This window comes from Sceloporus occidentalis, unplaced genomic scaffold (genome assembly GCF_023333645.1).
Source record: "Sceloporus occidentalis isolate IW3139 unplaced genomic scaffold, rSceOcc1.0.p SCAF_4, whole genome shotgun sequence".
NCBI classification, from domain to species: domain Eukaryota; kingdom Metazoa; phylum Chordata; class Lepidosauria; order Squamata; family Phrynosomatidae; genus Sceloporus; species Sceloporus occidentalis.
Window position 1 is genome coordinate 93,145,837 of NW_028316984.1, and position 19,696 is coordinate 93,165,532.

General features: G+C 39.8%; 1 protein-coding gene across 3 annotated transcripts in view; it reads right to left on the bottom strand.

The window, feature by feature from the left end:
- Nucleotides 1-229: 229 nt before the first annotated feature.
- The window catches only part of LOC149314350 (chitinase domain-containing protein 1-like), a 168,557-nt gene continuing 149,090 nt past the window's right edge, over nucleotides 230-19,696 (bottom strand). For 2 of the 3 annotated variants that reach the window (XM_089520915.1, XM_089520916.1), the window contains exons 11-13: nucleotides 1,745-1,825; nucleotides 601-643; nucleotides 230-477 (exon numbers count right to left, since the gene is read on the bottom strand). In XM_089520915.1, coding sequence (XP_089377041.1) covers nucleotides 379-477; nucleotides 601-643; nucleotides 1,745-1,825 — 223 coding nt within the window. In that variant the 3' untranslated portion in view covers nucleotides 230-378. Of the gene's footprint in view, nucleotides 478-600; nucleotides 644-1,744; nucleotides 1,826-19,696 lie in introns of those variants that run through there. The other variant, XM_089520917.1, reaches the window with a different exon arrangement.

Sequence of the window (19,696 nt, forward strand, 5' to 3'; positions counted from 1 at the left end):
GAAGCACTTGCTTCATTTGTATCATTGATTATCCGGTTTTAATTGGAAGAACATCTCACTGAACTCATATGAAAACCATAGAATTGGCTTGCACAAGTTGCTCCTTAAGTTAACATATGCAAGAAGTCTGAGGCTTCTTACCTCCTCTTGCTGTAGTTAACTCTCTGGTAACTTTGTTGGAACATTGGTATTTGCAGCTCTCCTTGCTTTCTACACATTACATGAAGCATAATAAAACAAGAGTCTTTATTGGGAAAATTTGAAACTGATTCCATATAAATTACATTCTCAGTAAATAATTTTTTCTGACTGCAACTCCCGCCCCATTTCCAGTCTATTGAGGATAAAATGTCAACAAAGAAAAGAACACGTATTATTTTAAAGCAAGTCATAAAAATAATCCAAGCCTTGACCCAGCTCCCAGATGGCTATTCCTGTGCCTAGTTCCTTTGCAAGCTCTAACCGCAGTTGGATAGACTGCAAAACAAAAGAGAAACACAATGGATAATTAACATAAGCCCATGTTTTCAGAGTAACCTATTAAAATGAGGTTAGGCTTTTGGCCACATTATTTAGTTTCCAAAACAGAAGTACACGTACCTTTAAGCTTGGGTAGAAGACTGCATGCTTGCCTCCTTTATTTCTGTAAAGCACAAGAAAAGAAAAGAAAAAAGAGACAGAACACAACCTTGGAAACAGATAATACTGTGAGAGACATGCCTATTTTTTAATCCAGATTGCTTTGTTTCTAGAGAATAGGTATGCAGGGCAGAGATGAGGTCTGCTGTTAATAAGGCTGTCGAGTTGGAGTCAGAAGCAATTTTAAGTGGAGTAGGAACTGGGAGTTACAGGCAGACTCTGACTAGTTTCAAAATAAAAACTTATAATCTTATAACAATGCATATATTTTGTTATTCTTAATTTTATCTTTTATTCAGTTTTTTAATTTAAAGTATATTTTAGATTTCTGTTAAAAGCCTATCAAAATGTATTAAATGCATAGATTGTTGCATATTTACTTTCATAGAAATTTAGGAAAGTTTTCTTGTTCAGAAATGCTAATAAAATAACTGTATTTTAAATTCTATCACTCTAAATGGCCTGATGACTCAATTGGTGGTGATGACATGCCTTGTGCTATCGATTTATTACAGTAAATTTGTTATTACTAATTGATATACATTTGCCATTTACAAAGGAGTTAAAGGTTTGATCTGCTGACTCCACAGTCCTAGCTTGTATAATAAAATACTGAATGTCAACTGAGAGAAAAAGAATGAACTCTGATGCCTGAAACAATATATGTATAGCAAAAATATCCAATAACAGTTACATGGTTTATAAAAACAAATGTTCATTGAACAAAACATTTCAAATAAAAGTGCATACCAAACATATCAACAGGTATAGCTGTCTAATTTCCACGAAATATCAAATAAAGCACAATAGTTTTTTGTCATTGTGAGAATTCTAACCAGATTGCTGTTAATATTAATATTTCCATAATAATTTATTATTAAATATGCATATTTTTGTTAAAGAACAGCACTTGTCTAATACTGGATAATTGGTTTAAGAGACCTCAGTTTTCACATAGAATGTTTCTATATATATATATATATATATATATTACTCTACACTGAGAAAGCGCTTTTAAAAACCCTGGAGCCATGAATTCAGCTAATTTAAAAGCAGTTCTCCTTGTGTTAAATAAAGAAGGAAAGAAGTAGTGGTTGCAACTCACTTTTTGTATTCAAAATAATGTTCAGCTATTTGTTCATCCCAAACCAGTTTAGGCTTATGTTCCTTCAAGATGTCTATATACCTAAAAATAGTTTAAAGAAAGAGGGGGGGGGGACATTACTCTCCAGAATACAAGCATATTGTGCATGCAATAGTAATGTTACACTTAACAACTAAATCTTCTAGGCGTGAAGTGACATACCTGTATGGTTGGCATTGTCACACAGTATTAACCCTGCTGCCTAGCTCCTAAGCACAGAGTAATTTGCTCAACATTTTTTAAAAACAATCTTACTGTAGCCAAGCACACCTTAGCATGACTAATATTTATTCCTTTAATTTAATTTGACACTCTCTAATGCTTTCAGCATTTAAAAGGGTTTTTTTTGGGGGGGGGGGATCCTTTTCATTTCCATAATTTATCTCAAGCCAATCAAATTTTATATATATTTTAATAATATTCCTTTCTTGGCCCTTGCCATTCAAAATGGAAAAGTCTTACGCTAGGTTAGGGCTAGTTCTTATACTGCGCTCTAATACAAGCAGCATGTATTTCCTCAAGTGCTAGAAAAGAAACATAGGACTTATTTTGATGTTGCACTTCCAAAGCATTTGGAGAGCTACAGAAGTACATTTTAAATAAAATAAAAATTGAGCTACATTTCTATTTGCTTCCATTTTCAGTTCAATAGGAGGTCATATATTATTCGAAGTTAAATGAACAGTTTGTCCAGTTACACTAAAACCTAATGGAGGGCCTCTTCTTTTAAATTCCATATTGAAAGGACCTCAATCCATCACATTGTTCTTCTAAGTGGCTGACTTTGATACTCTGCTTTCTATCCTGTAAAATACACACACACACCACATTTGGCTACAGGTGAAATTTCCCACAACAAAGGTTCATTTTTCTTTCTTTCTTTGAAATCTTATGCACAGCTTTCTTTTCAGTTTGACTGCCCCCTATCTGGGAGTATTAATTTGGTTTTAGTGTCACAATATCCCAAATTTAACAAGGGAAAGTCTAGATTTTAATGTACAGTATGTTCAAGACCTAGTTGTAAACTTCCTATCTGTGCATTGGTCACTGCAAAATGCGAAAAGTACCAGAAAACACTAGAAGGTGGTAATTTCTCTTTGACTCTTGTTGCCCTAGCAATTCCGATGAACCACAGCTTTCTTCCTTGTCTCAGAGATAGTGTGGGCAGCAAGGATAGTTTCCACTGCTGAGTTGCACTTTGGAGATGCTGATCACTCTTGCAAGCACAGCACAGCTATAGGAATGGTTCCTTCTCCACTTCCAAAATTCAGAGAACGGCTAGGGCTAGTTTTTATACTGCTCTAATAAAAGCAGCACCCTTCCCCTCAGGTGCTAGAAGAGAAGTTTGGGACTTATTTTGATGCCATGCTTTAAAAGAATTGGAAGAGCAACTGAAGTGCATTTTTAATAAAATAAAGAAACCTCAGCTTTTCTGTAGAGATTGGTTTTACACTGGACATTTATGATTTTTCAAGCACCTTAACAATGAATTCCTGTCTTTCTCTCCAAACCACAGCTAGAGAAGTCAGGATTCACCATCATCTGTAGCTGAGATGGTCTTCTGAGGCCCTCTCTCCGAGAGTCATCACAACTGTATTGCAACTCCCCCCTTGCAGCTCCAAACTGGGCAATTGTTTCTGTGTGCACTTCCAAGGCATCTGAAATGCCATGACAGCAGGGGGTTATTCTTAGCCTCAAATAAATAATGTTTCAAAAGCACAGCCTGAGGTCAAGGACAAACCCTATCACTTATGGGAGAGGTAATAACTCATGCCTGCAAGTGTCCAACGCCAGCCAAAATATGTTGACATCTCTTTTTGCTGTACTACTACTATTATCTACTATAGTCAGCACTTCATATCCATTGATCCCTTATCCATGGATTCAAACATCCATGGTTTGAATATATATATATAGATATTTCAAAAAAGAAAACCCTGATTTTGTCATTTCATATAAGGGGCACCATTTCTATGCCACTGTATTTAATGAGTTTTGAGCATCCATAGATTTTTGTCCCCATGGGAGGTCCTGGAACAAAACCCCAGAAGACACTAAGAACTCTTAGTTCAAAATAATAACTTTAAAAAGAACTAACACGACAAGACTGACACCATCTTCCTGCATGGATTTCTGGAAAAAACCCAATAATCAAGATGGTGCACACATCCTTGCTCACATTATTCATGACAGAAAGACACAAATCAATATGTACCAACGTCTATCATATGTCACCTTGTTGTTTATACAACTGAAAGGGGAAGACATTGTTTCATGCACACATTATTTTATTGTAACTGTACAAATCTTGCCAAGAAAAACCCATGATAGGTTCACCTTAGGATTGCCATAAGCTGGAAAAAACTTGAAGGAACACAACAATATTCTTGATTTGTGTATTATGAACTCCTTCCTCCTTTCACCCAGCATTTCACTTAAAGGCTAGAGAGAAATTGCAGAATGACTACTATCTTTTCCTTTGACTTAGATGTTGACAATACCTTTGCCATGGCCCTGAACTTTCCATCTCCATGTTTCTCTTAGGAAGAAACAGATGTGAAAATATAATCCACCCAACCCATCTTCAATGTCTTCCTAGTCTAAGGATATAGCACTTCCACCTTCATCAGGTTTTAAGATCAAGTCCTCAGTAGCATCTCCATCCCCTCCTCCTTGTAGAAGCCAGCAGTTAAAGGAGTGGAAAGGAATTCATTAAGGAATATAGACAGCTGTTCCAGGAGGAAAGGGCAAAGTGTAGATCAGCTCTTCAACTCTGGCTAAAAAAATATCCCTCTGTTATCTGCCACAGGGGAACAGCCACCTGTCAAAGACCTCAGTGGAAATTCTTCTTGTTCCTGACAAGGCTTCCTTTAATCTAAGCATTACTTGTACACTGAAACTACATTCTCTTTAATTTGATTTTATCTGATGTGGCCCTGTTTACTAAGACTATTCTTGATATGTCCTTATTAGAGCAAGGCTACATTAGAGAAAGGCTACATCTACACTACAGTAATAATTCAGTTTGACACAACTTTACTGGCCATGGCTCAATGCTATAGAATTTGGGAATTGCAGTTTTGTGAGACATTTAGCCTTCTCTGTCAGAGAGCTCTGGTGCCATGACAAACTACAAATCCCAGGGTTCTATAGGATGGGGCATGGCAATTAAAGCAGTGTCAAACTGGACTGTTTATGCTGTCCAGACGCAGCCTAAGTCTTTCACCTCTTTTCCTGCTAGTTCCACTCTCCCGCTTGGTTCTCAAATAAGTCTGGAGGTAAACACTTTGAGGTGGCTTTACCAGTTTTGCGATCATCACTGCCAAGATAAAGCACATTTGACAAGGGAAATACCGATTTACCGTCAGGGCATCTGAGTGGTCTGTATCTGGGTAAATTTTTGCTAAGTCGGTGAAAGAACTAGGAAGATAGCGGCTGTATATAAGGAAGGTATAAATAGCTGGCTAAGAGCGGGAATATTGTAAAAGGACATGGAATAAAAAAAAAAAACTAAGGGCCAAAACAGACTGGCAAAAAGCGCTGGCCTTGGGGTCATGTGGGGGCATGGCGCATGTATGGCACATGCCCTGATGCCACCCCCAAGCCAGCATCACACTGCCCCACTAATCACAAAGTGAGTAGTGTCATGCTGTTTCTGCAGCTAGGCGTTTACACAAGTAGCTCCACAGAAATGTCGAAAAGAAGCTGCCTCAGTGGAAAGAACATGGCATTTTGCAGCTTCTTTTTGGGCTGGAAAAACACCAGATTGGGCCTGTGGCATGCTCAAGTGCTCAAAGGGGTGACATACAGCTGCCCCTTTAGGGCCATTTGTTTTGGCCCTAAGACTGCTATGGGTATCTCTTTCTGCACTTACATCCAAGCCTTCTGCACTTAATCCACATGATTCTGTGTTGATTTCATACTGGTGAATACCAGGTCTTTTTTTTTTTAAGGATCAGTCTTGACATATGGGAAACCCCTCTTTTGATATCCCTCTTCAGATATTGACAGACTACAACTCCCAGTACCCACAATCAGCACAGCAAATGGCAAGGAATGCTAGTTGCTAGGGAACAACAATGCTTATCTTAAATGGAGGAGAATGTTCTCTGTAATCAGGAGGGAGAGAAATATTAGTGATTAAATTTCCTTATATGCACCAGTGGTAGAGGGAGAGAGGGAGAGAGAATGTGTGAATGCATGCTTGATGAACAAATGAACATCCCAATAATTGTCATCACTATTAATTAGTCTTAAGTGTATCCCATATCATTCATACACTAACCATTATGAATTGAGTTCTGACCACATACTGTTTCTTTGCTGCAAATTCACCTCATTTTAGTTTTGATCTCACATAGACATTGATAGACATTGATTTATTTTTGCTTTTATCAAAAACAAAATACAGAAAGGACAGAACTAGTAGAGATTGAGCACTTTTACTTAAATACGTGTTGTGGATGAAAAGAAAAACACTAATCTAGCCTGTAAAGTGGTATACACTGTAAAGTGGTATACACTCATGCATTTAACCATGAAAGGTAGGGTCCCCAAGAGAAAACATCTATGATTTATGGCAGACACTGTTTGTAGAAGAAGCATTTTTTGCCGGCATGTGAAAAATGTATGGTTTTGCAACAATCTAGAAAGGAGTGATCTATAACTGTGCAAGAAGGAATTTATCTACTGCATAGGACTTCAATTCTCTGCCACAATTCTGAAGAAAAATCTTTCAATACATTTTTTTACAACCAATATGAAGGGCAGAACATGCAGGCCCATATTTTAAATGTTGAAATCAGGATTTTGTTCTTTTAAGCTGCCAGCTTCTCCATCTACTTCAAAGGAGAAAACTGGTGATGTGATATAGTAGAAAGACACTGATACGAGATTGCCAGTGACAGATTCATGGCAAATGTCCATGGATTCCCTTAAGGAATCATACAATTGTAGTTTAAAGCACAAACCAATATAGAACATTTTCCTAAACTACTTCGCAAACAGAAGTGAGTTATATCAGGAACTACTTTAATATCACAGTATTTGACTTCTGTACTATGTCGGTTGTTCTTTCTTGGAGACAAAAAAATTGTTTCTTTCACTTTGGATAGGTTACTATACCTACCAAACCTAAGCACTTTAGTGCAAAACTATAGCTGTGAACATACAGGAAAGTCTCAATTTATGTTCTTCCTGGCCTTGTAATATAAACTAAAGCTGACATAGGCGCCGGGGGGGGGGGGGGCATTTCCAGAGGAAATTATTGAAGTCCACTGGAATGGATGAACCTGAAGTATCTACAAAAGATGTATCCATACTGCAGAAATAATGGCGTTCGACACCACTCAAAGAACATCAATTACAGGTAACCAACCTAATAACATTAAGAATCCACCAAACATTCATACCCTTATTGAACCAACCAAAATGCACAAAACAAATGATGCAAGCTTTCAAAGCTCCACTGGCTTCTTCATCAAGCATACAAGAGAACAAATTGAAGATGTTAGAGGCCTGCATTTTGCTGTTTTTGTTCTCAGTTAAGATGGTATCGAGTGGTATCAGTCAGGACAAAGGTGCTTTTTAATCTTATCAGCACTGACTGGTAATTTGACACAGGCCCTGCTTCTAAAGAAAATTGTCCCTCGAGTACATAGGTTATTTCGCACATGTACAGCTTTTCTCTTGTAAGAGAAGGAGAGAAAAACTCGAAAACAAACAAACACCTGTAGACTTACTTCTGAACCCTTTTCAATTGTAGCTACAACCTCTTCAACACTCACCATGTGAGAAAAACAGAGAGAACATTGAATGAAAGTATTGCATGGCTTGCTCAATAATTTGAAGTTAGAATGGAATGGGCAACTTTCAACCTGATGTTTTAACTTGATGATGCCGCTAAGGTGTTTTTTTGAAACTGGACTAAATTCACTTGTGAGTCCCAATCAAAGCAAGCCACCTGGAATCAATACATGTCAACAAATGTGATTCATAGTCAATGGGTCTACTCTGCTCGGGACTAATGATTAGATTTAAGACTAAGAAAATAACAAGGATTAAGGACTAATTTATTGGATTTTGGTCTCAGGAAATACTTTGCTTAACCAAACTTTCTTGTAAAATGGCATTTATTTTTCAAAACAAATGATAAAATGAACTTGGAGATATTTATGTACATTTTATATCATTTGGGGATTGCATAGGTAAATTGACTACATGTATTCATTTGCTGTTTTCCATCTTAAGTTATTTTTCTGCAGCTGAAATTTAAATTGCAGTTTCCCATTCTTGCTACAGTTATTTGTGACAATTGTTCATTAAGTGCTGTTTTGTCATCTAAGGTATTTTGGTATTTTTATATAATATGAAGGATTTATGTTCAATGGACTAAAACCCAAGACCAAACTTTTTTTTCTTCCTAGTATTTGCTAGAAACAAAACATTTTTTTTTCTTTTCAGTTTCTCCAAAATAGGTAGCACATCACATATCACTCTTTAAACCAAGTCTAGCTTTGATATTTCAATCCACCTTGCCATCATCTAGCCTGGATGTCTTTGCTGCAAGCCATAAAAAATACCTTCCCTTTAGGTGACCAACAAATTAATGGTAGAATAATTTACTTTTGCTAAGCAACTCAGATCTCAAAATCTCCTAAAGGAAGTTTTGGCACCTGAAAAATGAACATATTCTCTGTGAGGACAAGGTTTGTTTACAATACTTTACAGTGAAAGTGACTTTTCATTAGTGAGTGCACTCTTTGCTAGCGTAATGACAAAGGCTATCCTCATGTGCAGAAATTCTTTCTATCAGAGTGTCCATTTCATTTTTCCGCCAAAGTTCACTTCAATCTCAGTTGGATCAATGTACTGCACTCCATGCGGGGCTATCTTTGAAGAGCATTCTGGGCACAATTTAAAGTGCTGATTGCAAACTGTAAAGTCCTACATAGATCAGGTCCAGGTTATTTGAAGGATTGTATTCCCTCTCATGAACCAGCCCATGCTCTGAGATCTGCAGGGGAGGCTTTTTTTTAATCCGTCCCACATCCTTGACAAGTACACATCTGCTGGCAATACAGGACAGGGCCTTCTCAGTAGCTGGTCCCAGGCCTCTGGAACTCCCTTCCCAGAGAGGTTAGATTGACACTCTTCCTACTTTCTTCTCACACACAATAGGCATTGCAGGAATGATAAAACCCACCTTACACAATGCACTGGATATTGCTAATTGGTTCTGCTGGTGTGTGTGTGTTTTAATTACTGTATATATATTTTAACCTGGTTTTGTTTTTTCTGATTGTTTAATTGTGTTTTAACTTTTGCATTTTGTTGATTTTTAACAATGTTTTTTTGAGTATACAAAGGGATCTTGTAGCACCTTTGAGACTAACTTGTTACTTGAACACCCCAAGGAGAGATTGGTAGCAATTCACCAAAGAGCTTATACAGCAATAGCTCCAACTCTGTAGAACGCACTCCCGGAAGAGATTTGTCTCAGTGGTACACTGGAAGCCTTTAAAAAGGCAGTAAAAACCTATCTCTTCTGGCAAGCTTATCCTCCTGATTCTCTCTAAAAAAGTATTCCCCAATCAGATTAAGATGTTTTTAAATTCTATAGTCTTGATTGTTTTAATATGTTGTTTTTAAACATGTTTTACCAGATTGTTGTAACCGTTTTTATACTGTAATATGACATATGTCATATAATTTTACCGTATGTGAACCGCTTTGATCTCGAGGAAAAGCGGTATAGAAATAAAAAATTATTATTATTATTATTATTATTATTATTATTATTATTAACTGAAAGAGAGAAGGTGGTAACATGGCCTTTTGTAGACTTGAGTCTACTTCCTCAGTTGCATGTTTGTTTGTTTGTTTGTTTGTTTAATTGTCAAGCCGCTTTGATTCCCAATCTGGGAAAAAGGAGGGATGATGATGATGACTGATGATGATGATGACAACTAGGAGAAGGGTACTCCAGCTCAAGTAATATTCTATTTAAATTTTAGAATGCCTGCAACAGAAGTAATACGCTAGGCTAATTCTCTGAGGGGGGTGGGTGGGGTGGGAAATTCAGGCTATTTGTATTCTGAACATTTCAATGATCAACAGGTTGACAACCAGAAGCATAACTATATAGCCAGTCAACCTGCCAAATGATAATTGGTAAAGTAAGTTTAACTCACTTAATCCTCAAAATACACTCAAACCATATGGGAAAACCGATGAGAAACTTGCCCTGAATTACTTGTTGGAAACATATATAAAATTAGAATCAGCCAATCATTTAGGAAGTCTGGTTGTTGGACTTATTAATAAAGGCGCTCCTTCTTGACTATATAATTTTGCAAGAGATGTTTATATTAATTTTCAGAAGCCTTCGGCATTTCTAAAAGATTTCACCAATACTGTATGTTTGTTTCGTTATTGGCAAGTTATTGACTGTGACCTACACCCTCAAATTTTTCCTCAAGTGGGAGGCTAGATAGTCTCCACTCTGAGGAGAGAAGATTTTAGGATGTGGAGAGCAGATAGTTGGGCTCTACTGTTGAAAGCAGCAGCAGCCCCACGCTCTTCCCTGGATGGGTATAAAGCAGTGTTTCCCAAACTTTGGTCCTCCAGATGGTTTGGACTTCCGTTCCCAGAATTCTTCATAGATGATAAACTGGGTAGGGTTTCTGGGAATTGAAGTCCTAAGCATCTTGAGTACCAAAGTTTAGGAAACACTGGTATAAAGAAATGTGAGTACAGGGCAGGGGTACAGCTATGGAGGGGACACAATCAGGGCATTGTCTCTCATTAGAATGCTTTCCCCCAAATGAAATTTTTGTTCAGTCCTCAAAGTTCTAGCACTGTAGAGAAAGAGACGCTGAAAATCCTTCCTAACTGGAACTGTTATATTTGTGTTATTCACTTGAGTAATTTTGCCTGTTCCTTTTCTTTCAGTGTTTAAACTGTACAGGCATACTTCAATCAACAAAGTCTCTGATATTGAAGCTCATTTTTAAAAATCTTTTTAAGCATGCCAAGCCTCCCTCCTTTCCTCTTCATCTGTCTAGTGGGGATTTTTAAAGCAGCATCAACATTAGGAAGATGGTGAAGGATGGCCAGAGAAATAGACAGGGGCCAGAGGGAAATGGGCAGACCAGACAGTCAGAAATTGATCTTTTCTTTATGTCAGTGGCCTGAGAGTAAAAGGTTCTCCATTCCTTAAAAATAGAATGGGTGGTAAAATAAAAAAAGCTTTAAAGCTGCATAAATGACTGACAGTATACCAAGAAACTGATTCATTACATATGCTGTAGTGACTGACAGATGGAAACTTTTTACATCTTAACAGAACATATAGTTTTACTCAGGCAGAAGAAACGTGTTTTTGTAAAAATTTGAAACATTAAACTGAAAAAGATATAATCTTCAGTTGTGAAAAGCAAGAAAGGGCCGCCTGGTACCTACTTTAACATCTTCCAAGCCCCAGGACTTTCATATCATATTATGGTTTTACACTGCTTTAGCTCTATGGATTTTCTTCCTCTGCCCCCAGCTTTATTGATTTATAGCTGCAAAGTTTTTTCTTTGGTTTATAGTGATTTGTAATTTTTAAACAATGTTTTGCAGGCTTTATGATGCTATTTTGTTGTTGCAGGCATAGTATTTTGCTGTTGTGTTGCTGTTGTTTTTGTTGTGTACTTTCAAGTCATTTCTGACTTATGGCAATTCAAAGGTGAACCTATTGAAAGGTTTTCTGGGACTGAGTGTGTTTCATTCGCTCAAGGTCACCCAGTGGATATCCATGGAAGAGCAGCTAACAAACCCTGATCTCCTGAGTCACAGTCCAACACTCAAACCACTGTACCACATTGGCTTTCTGTTGTTGCTTACTGCTGCTTATTCTAACCTCTCTAGGTCACCCAAGAAACTTTGGTAGTAAAGTGGCTCTATCTATCTATTGCCTGCCTTCTGTATTGGTGGGGGTTTGGTTCTGGTCCTAAAAATTGCAGAACTTTAAGTCGCATTATCATCAATGGTTACACTGACACCACTGGATGCATACGCTGCCATTAACAATAGTGTGATGGGGCCATCCAAGGATGCTCCACTCCATGGATAGCTAACCCACTAATATGGAGGGTCGATTGTATGTATGTATGTATGTATCTGCAAAACTGTTCATATTTGCACTGTATGCATTTTACAAAGAATAAAGGGCTAAAGATAAGAAAGTGTAGGAAAGGAGCTGCACTATAGAGGTGATACAAATTAGATCACAAAAAATGCTAAATTTTATGTCAACGTGCTAACTGCTATAAAAGGATAAGTTTCAAACTAAGAATGTGGAAGTGGAAGGAAAGAATGAAGAGATGTGAAGGTATGTAGGAGTTTATGTTGTTATTTTGTTATGTTGTTGTAGGAGTGAAGACTTCAAGGAAGTTCTGCATGGAGGAATGCTTAATGACTGACAACTCAAGGACTATGGTTTCTGCAATACAACTAAAGAAACTATGGAATTAAAGGACTAAATTTAAAGGACTGAACTAAATTTGTCATGGACGCACATAAGAAAAACAGACTATATCAGCATTGCATATGTACCGAATACATGTTGCTCTGCTATTGCTACCTGTGAAGTAAATATACTCTTCAAATCTGGTATAAGAAGTCTGCTTCAGCACATACCGTATGTACTCGACTATAAGTCAAAACATTTATGCCCCAAAATGGACTCCAAAATCATGGGTAGACTTATAGATGGGGCAATGAGTTTATGCTTATAAATTTCCTGAAATAATAAGTGCCCACCTTCCTCTGTAGCCTTGTAACGGCTCCCTGTTTGAAGCCCCGGCACCCGCTCTCCTCCTCTCTCCCTGTGTGTGTGTATGTCTTTGTTTTCCCTCTCAGCCTTCCCGCGCAGCCAGAGCTAACAAGCTGCTGCTGAGTCAAAGGACACAAACACATTGTATGCCCTGGCTTGTCCCCCCGTTTGCCTGGAAATCCTGGGGTTGAAAGGCAAAGAGAGAGAAAGGCCTGTCCTCCTTTTTTGCAAGCCCTGATCCTTTGGGGGTCCTTGGGGTGGAGAGCAGAGAAAGAGTGGAGTCCGTCCTCCTTTTATGCAAGCCCTGATCCTTGGGGATCCTTGGGGTGGAGAGCAAAGAGTGGGGTTTGTCTTCGTTTTTTGCAAGCCCTGATCCTTGGGGGTCCTTGGGGTGGAAAGCAGAGAAAGAGTGGGGTCTGTCCTCCTTTTTTTGCAAGCCCTGATCCTTGGGAGTCCTTGGGGTGGAGAGCAGAAAAAGAGTGGGGTCTGTCCTCCTTTTTTTGCAAGCCCTGATCCTTGGGAGTCCTTGGGGTGGAGAGCAGAAAAAGAGTGGGGTCTGTCCTCCTTTTCTGCAAGCCCTGATTCTTGGGAGTCCTTGGGGTGGAGAGCAGAGAAAGAGTGGGGTCTGTCCTCCTTTTTTTGCAAGCCCTGATCCTTGGGAGTCCTTGGGGTGGAGAGCAGAGAAAGAGTGGGGTCTGTCCTCCTTTTTTTGCAAGCCCTGATCCTTGGGAGTCCTTGGGGTGGAGAGCAGAGAAAGAGTGGGGTCTGTCCTCCTTTTTTTTTTTTTTTTTGCAAGCCCTGATCCTTGGGAGTCCTTGGGGTGGAGAGCAGAAAAAGAGTGGGGTCTGTCCTCCTTTTCTGCAAGCCCTGATTCTTGGGAGTCCTTGGGGTGGAGAGCAGAGAAAGAGTGGGGTCTGTCCTCCTTTTTTTGCAAGCCCTGATCCTTGGGAGTCCTTGGGGTGGAGAGCAGAGAAAGAGTGGGGTCTGTCCTCCTTTTTTTGCAAGCCCTGATCCTTGGGAGTCCTTGGGGTGGAGAGCAGAGAAAGAGGGGGTCTGTCCTCCTTTTTTGTAAAGGGAAGAGTGTTTGTGTGTGCCGAGGTTTGTTTCCCCTTTTCCATGCCAAGACTGATGCTTGGGAGATGTTCAGAGAGGGAGATATAGGGAGGGAAGTGGTGCTTTGTTTCCTCTTTAGATCTTTTTTAACAGCCTCCAGTGTTTAACCTTCGACTTATCCATGGGTCATATCAAAATCCATGATTTTGGATCCAAAAACTGCCCTCAACTTATACATGATGTCGACTTATACATGAGTATATATGGTAGGTTTGAAGGTGAATCTGCTGTGTAACTCAAACAATCCCCTGTGTAACTTAAAGTACTTGTACAAACAAATGGATGTACACTGAATACTACAACTGTCTTTATAAATGAAGAGACAAGCCATTTAAGATGCTTGCTTTTTCTAGTCCACGCAATGTCTGACTCTGTTCATGACTTTCCCTTGCCAAGATGGCTATGCAGGCCATATTGAACTGTTAATACCTGTACTACTTTCAAATAAAGAATAGGTTCATATTAAGAACTGATTACGATTAGTTGGACATGAATGGATGTTTGGACATTACTCTCTTCCCTACCGCAAAAAAGGTCACCGACAACCAATCTGCCTTAACATTAGAACTCTGCCTACAAAGAGGTCTGTGACCTCACTGGAATGGAGACATATTGGGTTGCAAAAGAGGCGTCTCTGTTGAGGTGCAAATGGACTTTACATTTCCTGGAACTTGAAAATCTCCCTATTGCTGTATGGCCAGGAGGAGGAGAAGCCTGTCTGAAAAAGATGTCCTCCCCCCCACAACATCTTTACTAATGAGTGAAACAACATGCAGGCATCTGACTACCATCTCCAATTGTTTTTTGTCCTTCTCCTGTTTGGTTTGTAACATCTTGTCTGAGGAAGAAGCCCATGGACCTCCGAAAGCTTTGAACAAGTATATTGTGCATTTTGGTTGGCCAATAAAGATATCACTAATGGATTTTTGTTTATTAAATGGCCAACACAGCTATCTCTGCATGTTTATTAGAACTATGAGTTATTTTTTTAAAAAAACGGTATCCAGTAAAAAGGTAAGAGAAAAGGACATGACAGATAGAAAGAAGTGCAGCTTCATACAGTGTCTAGTTAAATAAATGGTGGAACTTCGTCCGAAAATATAGTGACGAATGCCAACTTGGGCACCTTTAACAGAGCATGGATATGAGTTACGATGGCTAGATAGTTTTTCCACTTCCACAATCCATATTCCTGTGCATATCAGGGACTGGAAGAGGATTGTTGCTGTTACACCGATGTCCTGCTTTTCAGACTTCTCAAAGAGAACTACCTGGACACTGTTGGGATAGAATGCTGGAATAGACAGGACTTTGGTTTAATATGGTATTACTTTTGTAATGTACACTGTTACTATATTTGAAATATCAGCTTCTTTTGCCCAGTTTGTACTGCCCAAAACAAGCACTGTTTCTCTAAGTTCTTCTATTGCTCATAACATGAAATGAAATTCTGCACACATTCCTATCCGTAAACAAGAGTGCTTTATAAGAACATCTACCAAAAATAAAATAAAATAAAATAAAATAAAGGCGGGTTACAGATGGGCAAAAAGGGAAGTGTTCATGACGTCATGAAGGTATAGCCTTCAGACGGCCCTTACCTGAATGCCGCCATGAACACGCCGCCCGCACGCCCCAAGCGGGAAGAAGCGGCATTAAAAAGGTGCTGCTTTTCCCCGCTTCTTTTCTATATACTGCGCAGCTGCGCATCTCCGTCTGTAAGCTGCTGCACCGGTACACCAGAATTGTTACGCCGCTAATTTAAGTTGCCCATTTAAAAGCTCCGTGTCTGCTGCATCGCATAATGAGTCGGGGTCCTGGAACATGCGCAGTTTGCACCGAGGCTCTAATTAGAGCGTCAGATGCCATGCAAATGTGGAAGCTGTAGCACAGCTGCACTCTATTTTAATGCTCGTAACCCTAACCCTAACCCTAACCCTAGAGCAACATGTACGCATGCGCTGCTAGAATTGGGGAAAGTTTGGAATTTAAAGTGAGCCCCTACACACATTCCTCTGCCATTTTCACCTAACAATAAAAAACTCCTAAAACTTTAAATATTTACATATGTACAAGGGAGGTGATGGGGGATGGCAGGGGGACAGCGGTGGCAGCGGCGACAGCTGTGGCTGTGCATTGCAGATTCAGCAAGAGCGCGGGGACCAAAGGAGAGGAGGCATCCATGATGCTGGTGACACTACCAACGTGCAAGCGGATAAGGATGCCAACACCAGCTGATCATCAGCTGGCAGGAGACCACCATTGTTCTTGGGCAGGGCGAGGGAAAAAGTTTAAAGGGGCCTGGGCGCTTTAAATGTGCACATAGGCTTTCTGCCGCCAGTGCTGAGCGCCGCAGCTGCGCAGCTGCGCATCCGCCAGCCAGCAAAAGAAAAAAAAAAAGCCCCGTTTTTGGCCGCCCATGCAGAAGCTGCCTCTCTCTTTGCAGCGTCCTCCGAGGCAGCGGTATGGAAACTGCGGGTCAGAAACGGCCCCAGGTGAGGCGTCTTCACTGCCCCCCATGTGGAAGCCCCATACACCTGAGCCACGCCCCCGGGGCGGGCGGTCTGGAGGCTCCGTATTCAGCAGAATACACCTGTAACCCGCCATTGTAAAGTAAAATAAATGTTTCATGCGGGGAGGCTCTTTCACTGAACTAATCAGATTGCACACAAAAAAAATAGCATTTTTTCAGATTTATTTTATGTCTACTTTTATCCAAGCCTTTCTGAAATCAGAATTAGGACAGAGCTATACACTGTAAACATGTCCCAAAGGAGCTTTTTGAGATGCTAAAAAAAAAAAGCTTTTTGGGAGCATAAGAGCTCTTTAATGCTGAGAATGTCTGACCAAGTGCAAAAAATGACCCAGCTTAAATAAACTACAGTTTAGGCAGAAGTCCCTGTAATCTCTTTAAACCCAGTATTTTCTAGATGCTATCACCATCTTATGGTGAGGCTGAAAATAATAATTAATGATCACAGAACGTTTAGTGAATTAAGCATTAAATGGGCAAAAATAAATTCCTTTAAATGAATATGCCAACTCTCCCAATTTTCCTCTTTAAAACTAGGTAGATCCTCTATTAAAAATGAAGATTTATTTCACTGTTAGCTGGTGTTGTTCTGTACCTTCAAGTCATTTTTGACTTATGATGATGACCCTAAGGTGAACATGATGTTTTTATGGCATGTTTCATTGAGGGTGGTGGGGCTGACATTGGCATCCTCTGAGACTGAGAGAGTGTGACCTGCTCAATGTCATTCAATAAGTTTCCATGGCTAAGCAGGGATTCAGTCCCTACTCTCTAGAGCCATAGTCCAAAACTCAAACCAGTACACCACTCTGTCTCTCACCGTTACTGTTAGACAGTTTCATAATTCCCTTCTCCCCATGATTTAGAACCATCCCTTAGCTTATCTTTAATTTCCTAGTAAGGAAGAAAAAGATTTTCAAAAATCCTACATCCAAAGTTGACACCTGGTACATCCATATGTTAACAACCTGCTTTGTTATTGGAGGGAATGATAGGACTGTTTTGCAAAAGGAAAGATGACTTTAAAACAGTCCAAGGTAAGCACTGTTGATTTCAAAGGCAAGGTTATACCTATTTTATTCCCACGAATTCAAAAGTCTGGGATGTGAAATTCAAACTGGGTCTGGATCATACACAATTTTCACTCTATGAAATAGCATTCTAGCTGAAACCTAATGCAACACAGATATTTAATAAATTCACATTGGCAATACTAGCTCAGCAGGTATTTTCTTCCCTTATGAATCAATTCTAAATCAGCATGGTAGATACAGGGAAAATCCCTTTCATTATATGGTTCTGTGGAAAACTGCAGGTAGCTCCAAAAATGAAGAGAATTCCACTTGGTTAATTCATGTGTAAATAAAGATTCAAAAAAGATGAGACACAGGACAGCGCTTATCAAATTTCAAAATGTTCTTACTCAAAATGTAAGACAAATTACCTTGATTCCAACTGTGTTTGCTAGGGGGGAAATCTGAAATGCCTAAACATCTTTTTAACATATAGGTGAATAAAGCTGCTGCGAGAAGTCAGTCAACAATATGGAGTATGCTGAAGACATTCAATTCTTTATTCTCCTTCTTGACTGAGCTGGTGAGAATGCAAAAGTGCTAAACTGATGCTTGAATGCAGATTAATTAATTAATTTGTGTCCCGCCTTTCTCCCTTTAAGGGACCCAAAGAGGCAATGAAGACTAATAAACTGAAACTGAATCTGAAAGATGACTTGGTAGAAGCACTACAAACAGGCCCAATAGATATTATCACTTTATGGATTATGAATTTTAATAGTAAATGATTGCAATTAAAAAGAAAACATTTGGCGGGGATGTTAAGTTCACTATGGGGAGTTGATGAAAGCTGATGGGAATTCCCCCCCAGCCTTCATATGTTTAAAGAAAATGCCATGGGTACATAGACACAAGGAGCAAGAAGCAGATTGTAAAGAAGATGAATATTCCTTTCTCTATAAGAACAGGTTACTTATCTTAACTATGGTTCTTCAAGTGGTCATCTGTGAACTTACACAAATAAGTTACCAGAGCCTGAGCAGTACATTGTTTGGAAACTCTTACAGCATTACATAAACATTTTGGTGGTAACTCCTCCCATTCTTCATCCACTTGACATGTATACTTCCCCACTAAACACTCAGTTCTCTGGATATTGGAGAAGCAGCCAAGAAGCTAAGAAGAGCAGGACATAAAAAGGGGAGTATGAGCAGGGTTGGGTGAGGACAGAGATCATGAAGACAAACCATAGTTACAGGGAAGCAACCTGTTACTTTTCTTCTTCTTCCTCCTCCTCATCTTCTTCATGATCTCTGTGACTCACACAAATGGGAAACAAGAAAGCTACTCACCATAGTAGGAGGGAGTGTCATGTCATGCAGGAAAACAAGCAACCTTCCCAAATGCAACCTTGGCCCTTGACCCAAGTCTGTTACAAAGTGTGTTACAATGGTTGTGGGCAGAGATCAGACTTCTTCCCTGCAGATGTCATGCAGCAAGATGCCCCTCAGGAATGTAGTTCTCATCACCTGGAGGTGAGATGGATGCTACTGAGGTCAATACTTGAGGACTCTGACTTGGTACCATGCTAGTTGGTACCAGTATTGATAAAGAATGCTGACATTGATAGTGAGAGAGACAGCGGAGGTAGAAGTCATCTCTATATTCATACACATAGTTGTAATCAACATAGTAATAATAATCCCTCAATGGAGACATGTCCTCACAGTAGGGGCCTGAGTGACCATAACAGTATAAAGTCTGATTCTACAAGTACCCAATCTACCATATTAGGTTCTTTGGCCCTGGTACCTAAGAGGTTCCCTTCAGGGATACAAGTGTGTCTGATGTGGAGATAGAGAGCATCAAGACCACAAATTACAAGCTTGAGAGTGGTAAGACACTGAATGGGAGCAAGAAGTAAACGTAGCTGTGCATGGTCTCCTACAGAGGCAGTGGTGATGCAGAGTCTCCAGGACTGGGGAAGATGGAGAAGGAACCAGAGACTGGCCCTAAGGTGGAGATGGAAGGCATCTTCAAGTATGATTTGAAGGCAACGTATGAGGTAGTATCTGTGGAGGCAAATCAAGAATCTTAACATCCAATGTCATGCCAACCAGAAGCAGCTGTGGAGACTGCACCTGTAAGGATGTGGGAGTGCCTCCCTCCACTTGCATTGAAGACAGCCTGGAGCCGATCAAAATGGAAACAAGGGCACTTTGGTGAGGGGATCTGTTTGGGCCAGAGACTGAGGAGACAGAATAGGATGTTCTGGTACCAGTAGCTGATGGCAAGACTGACTTTCTTCTTCTTATACCTTCTACGGAGTGTACGCCTCTCCCCGTACACTCCGCCTCGCACCCTCAGAACTTCCGGGCAGCAGCTACTGAAGGTGCCTGGGGCTAGGTTAGCCTCCACTTCGCGGAGGACGTTCT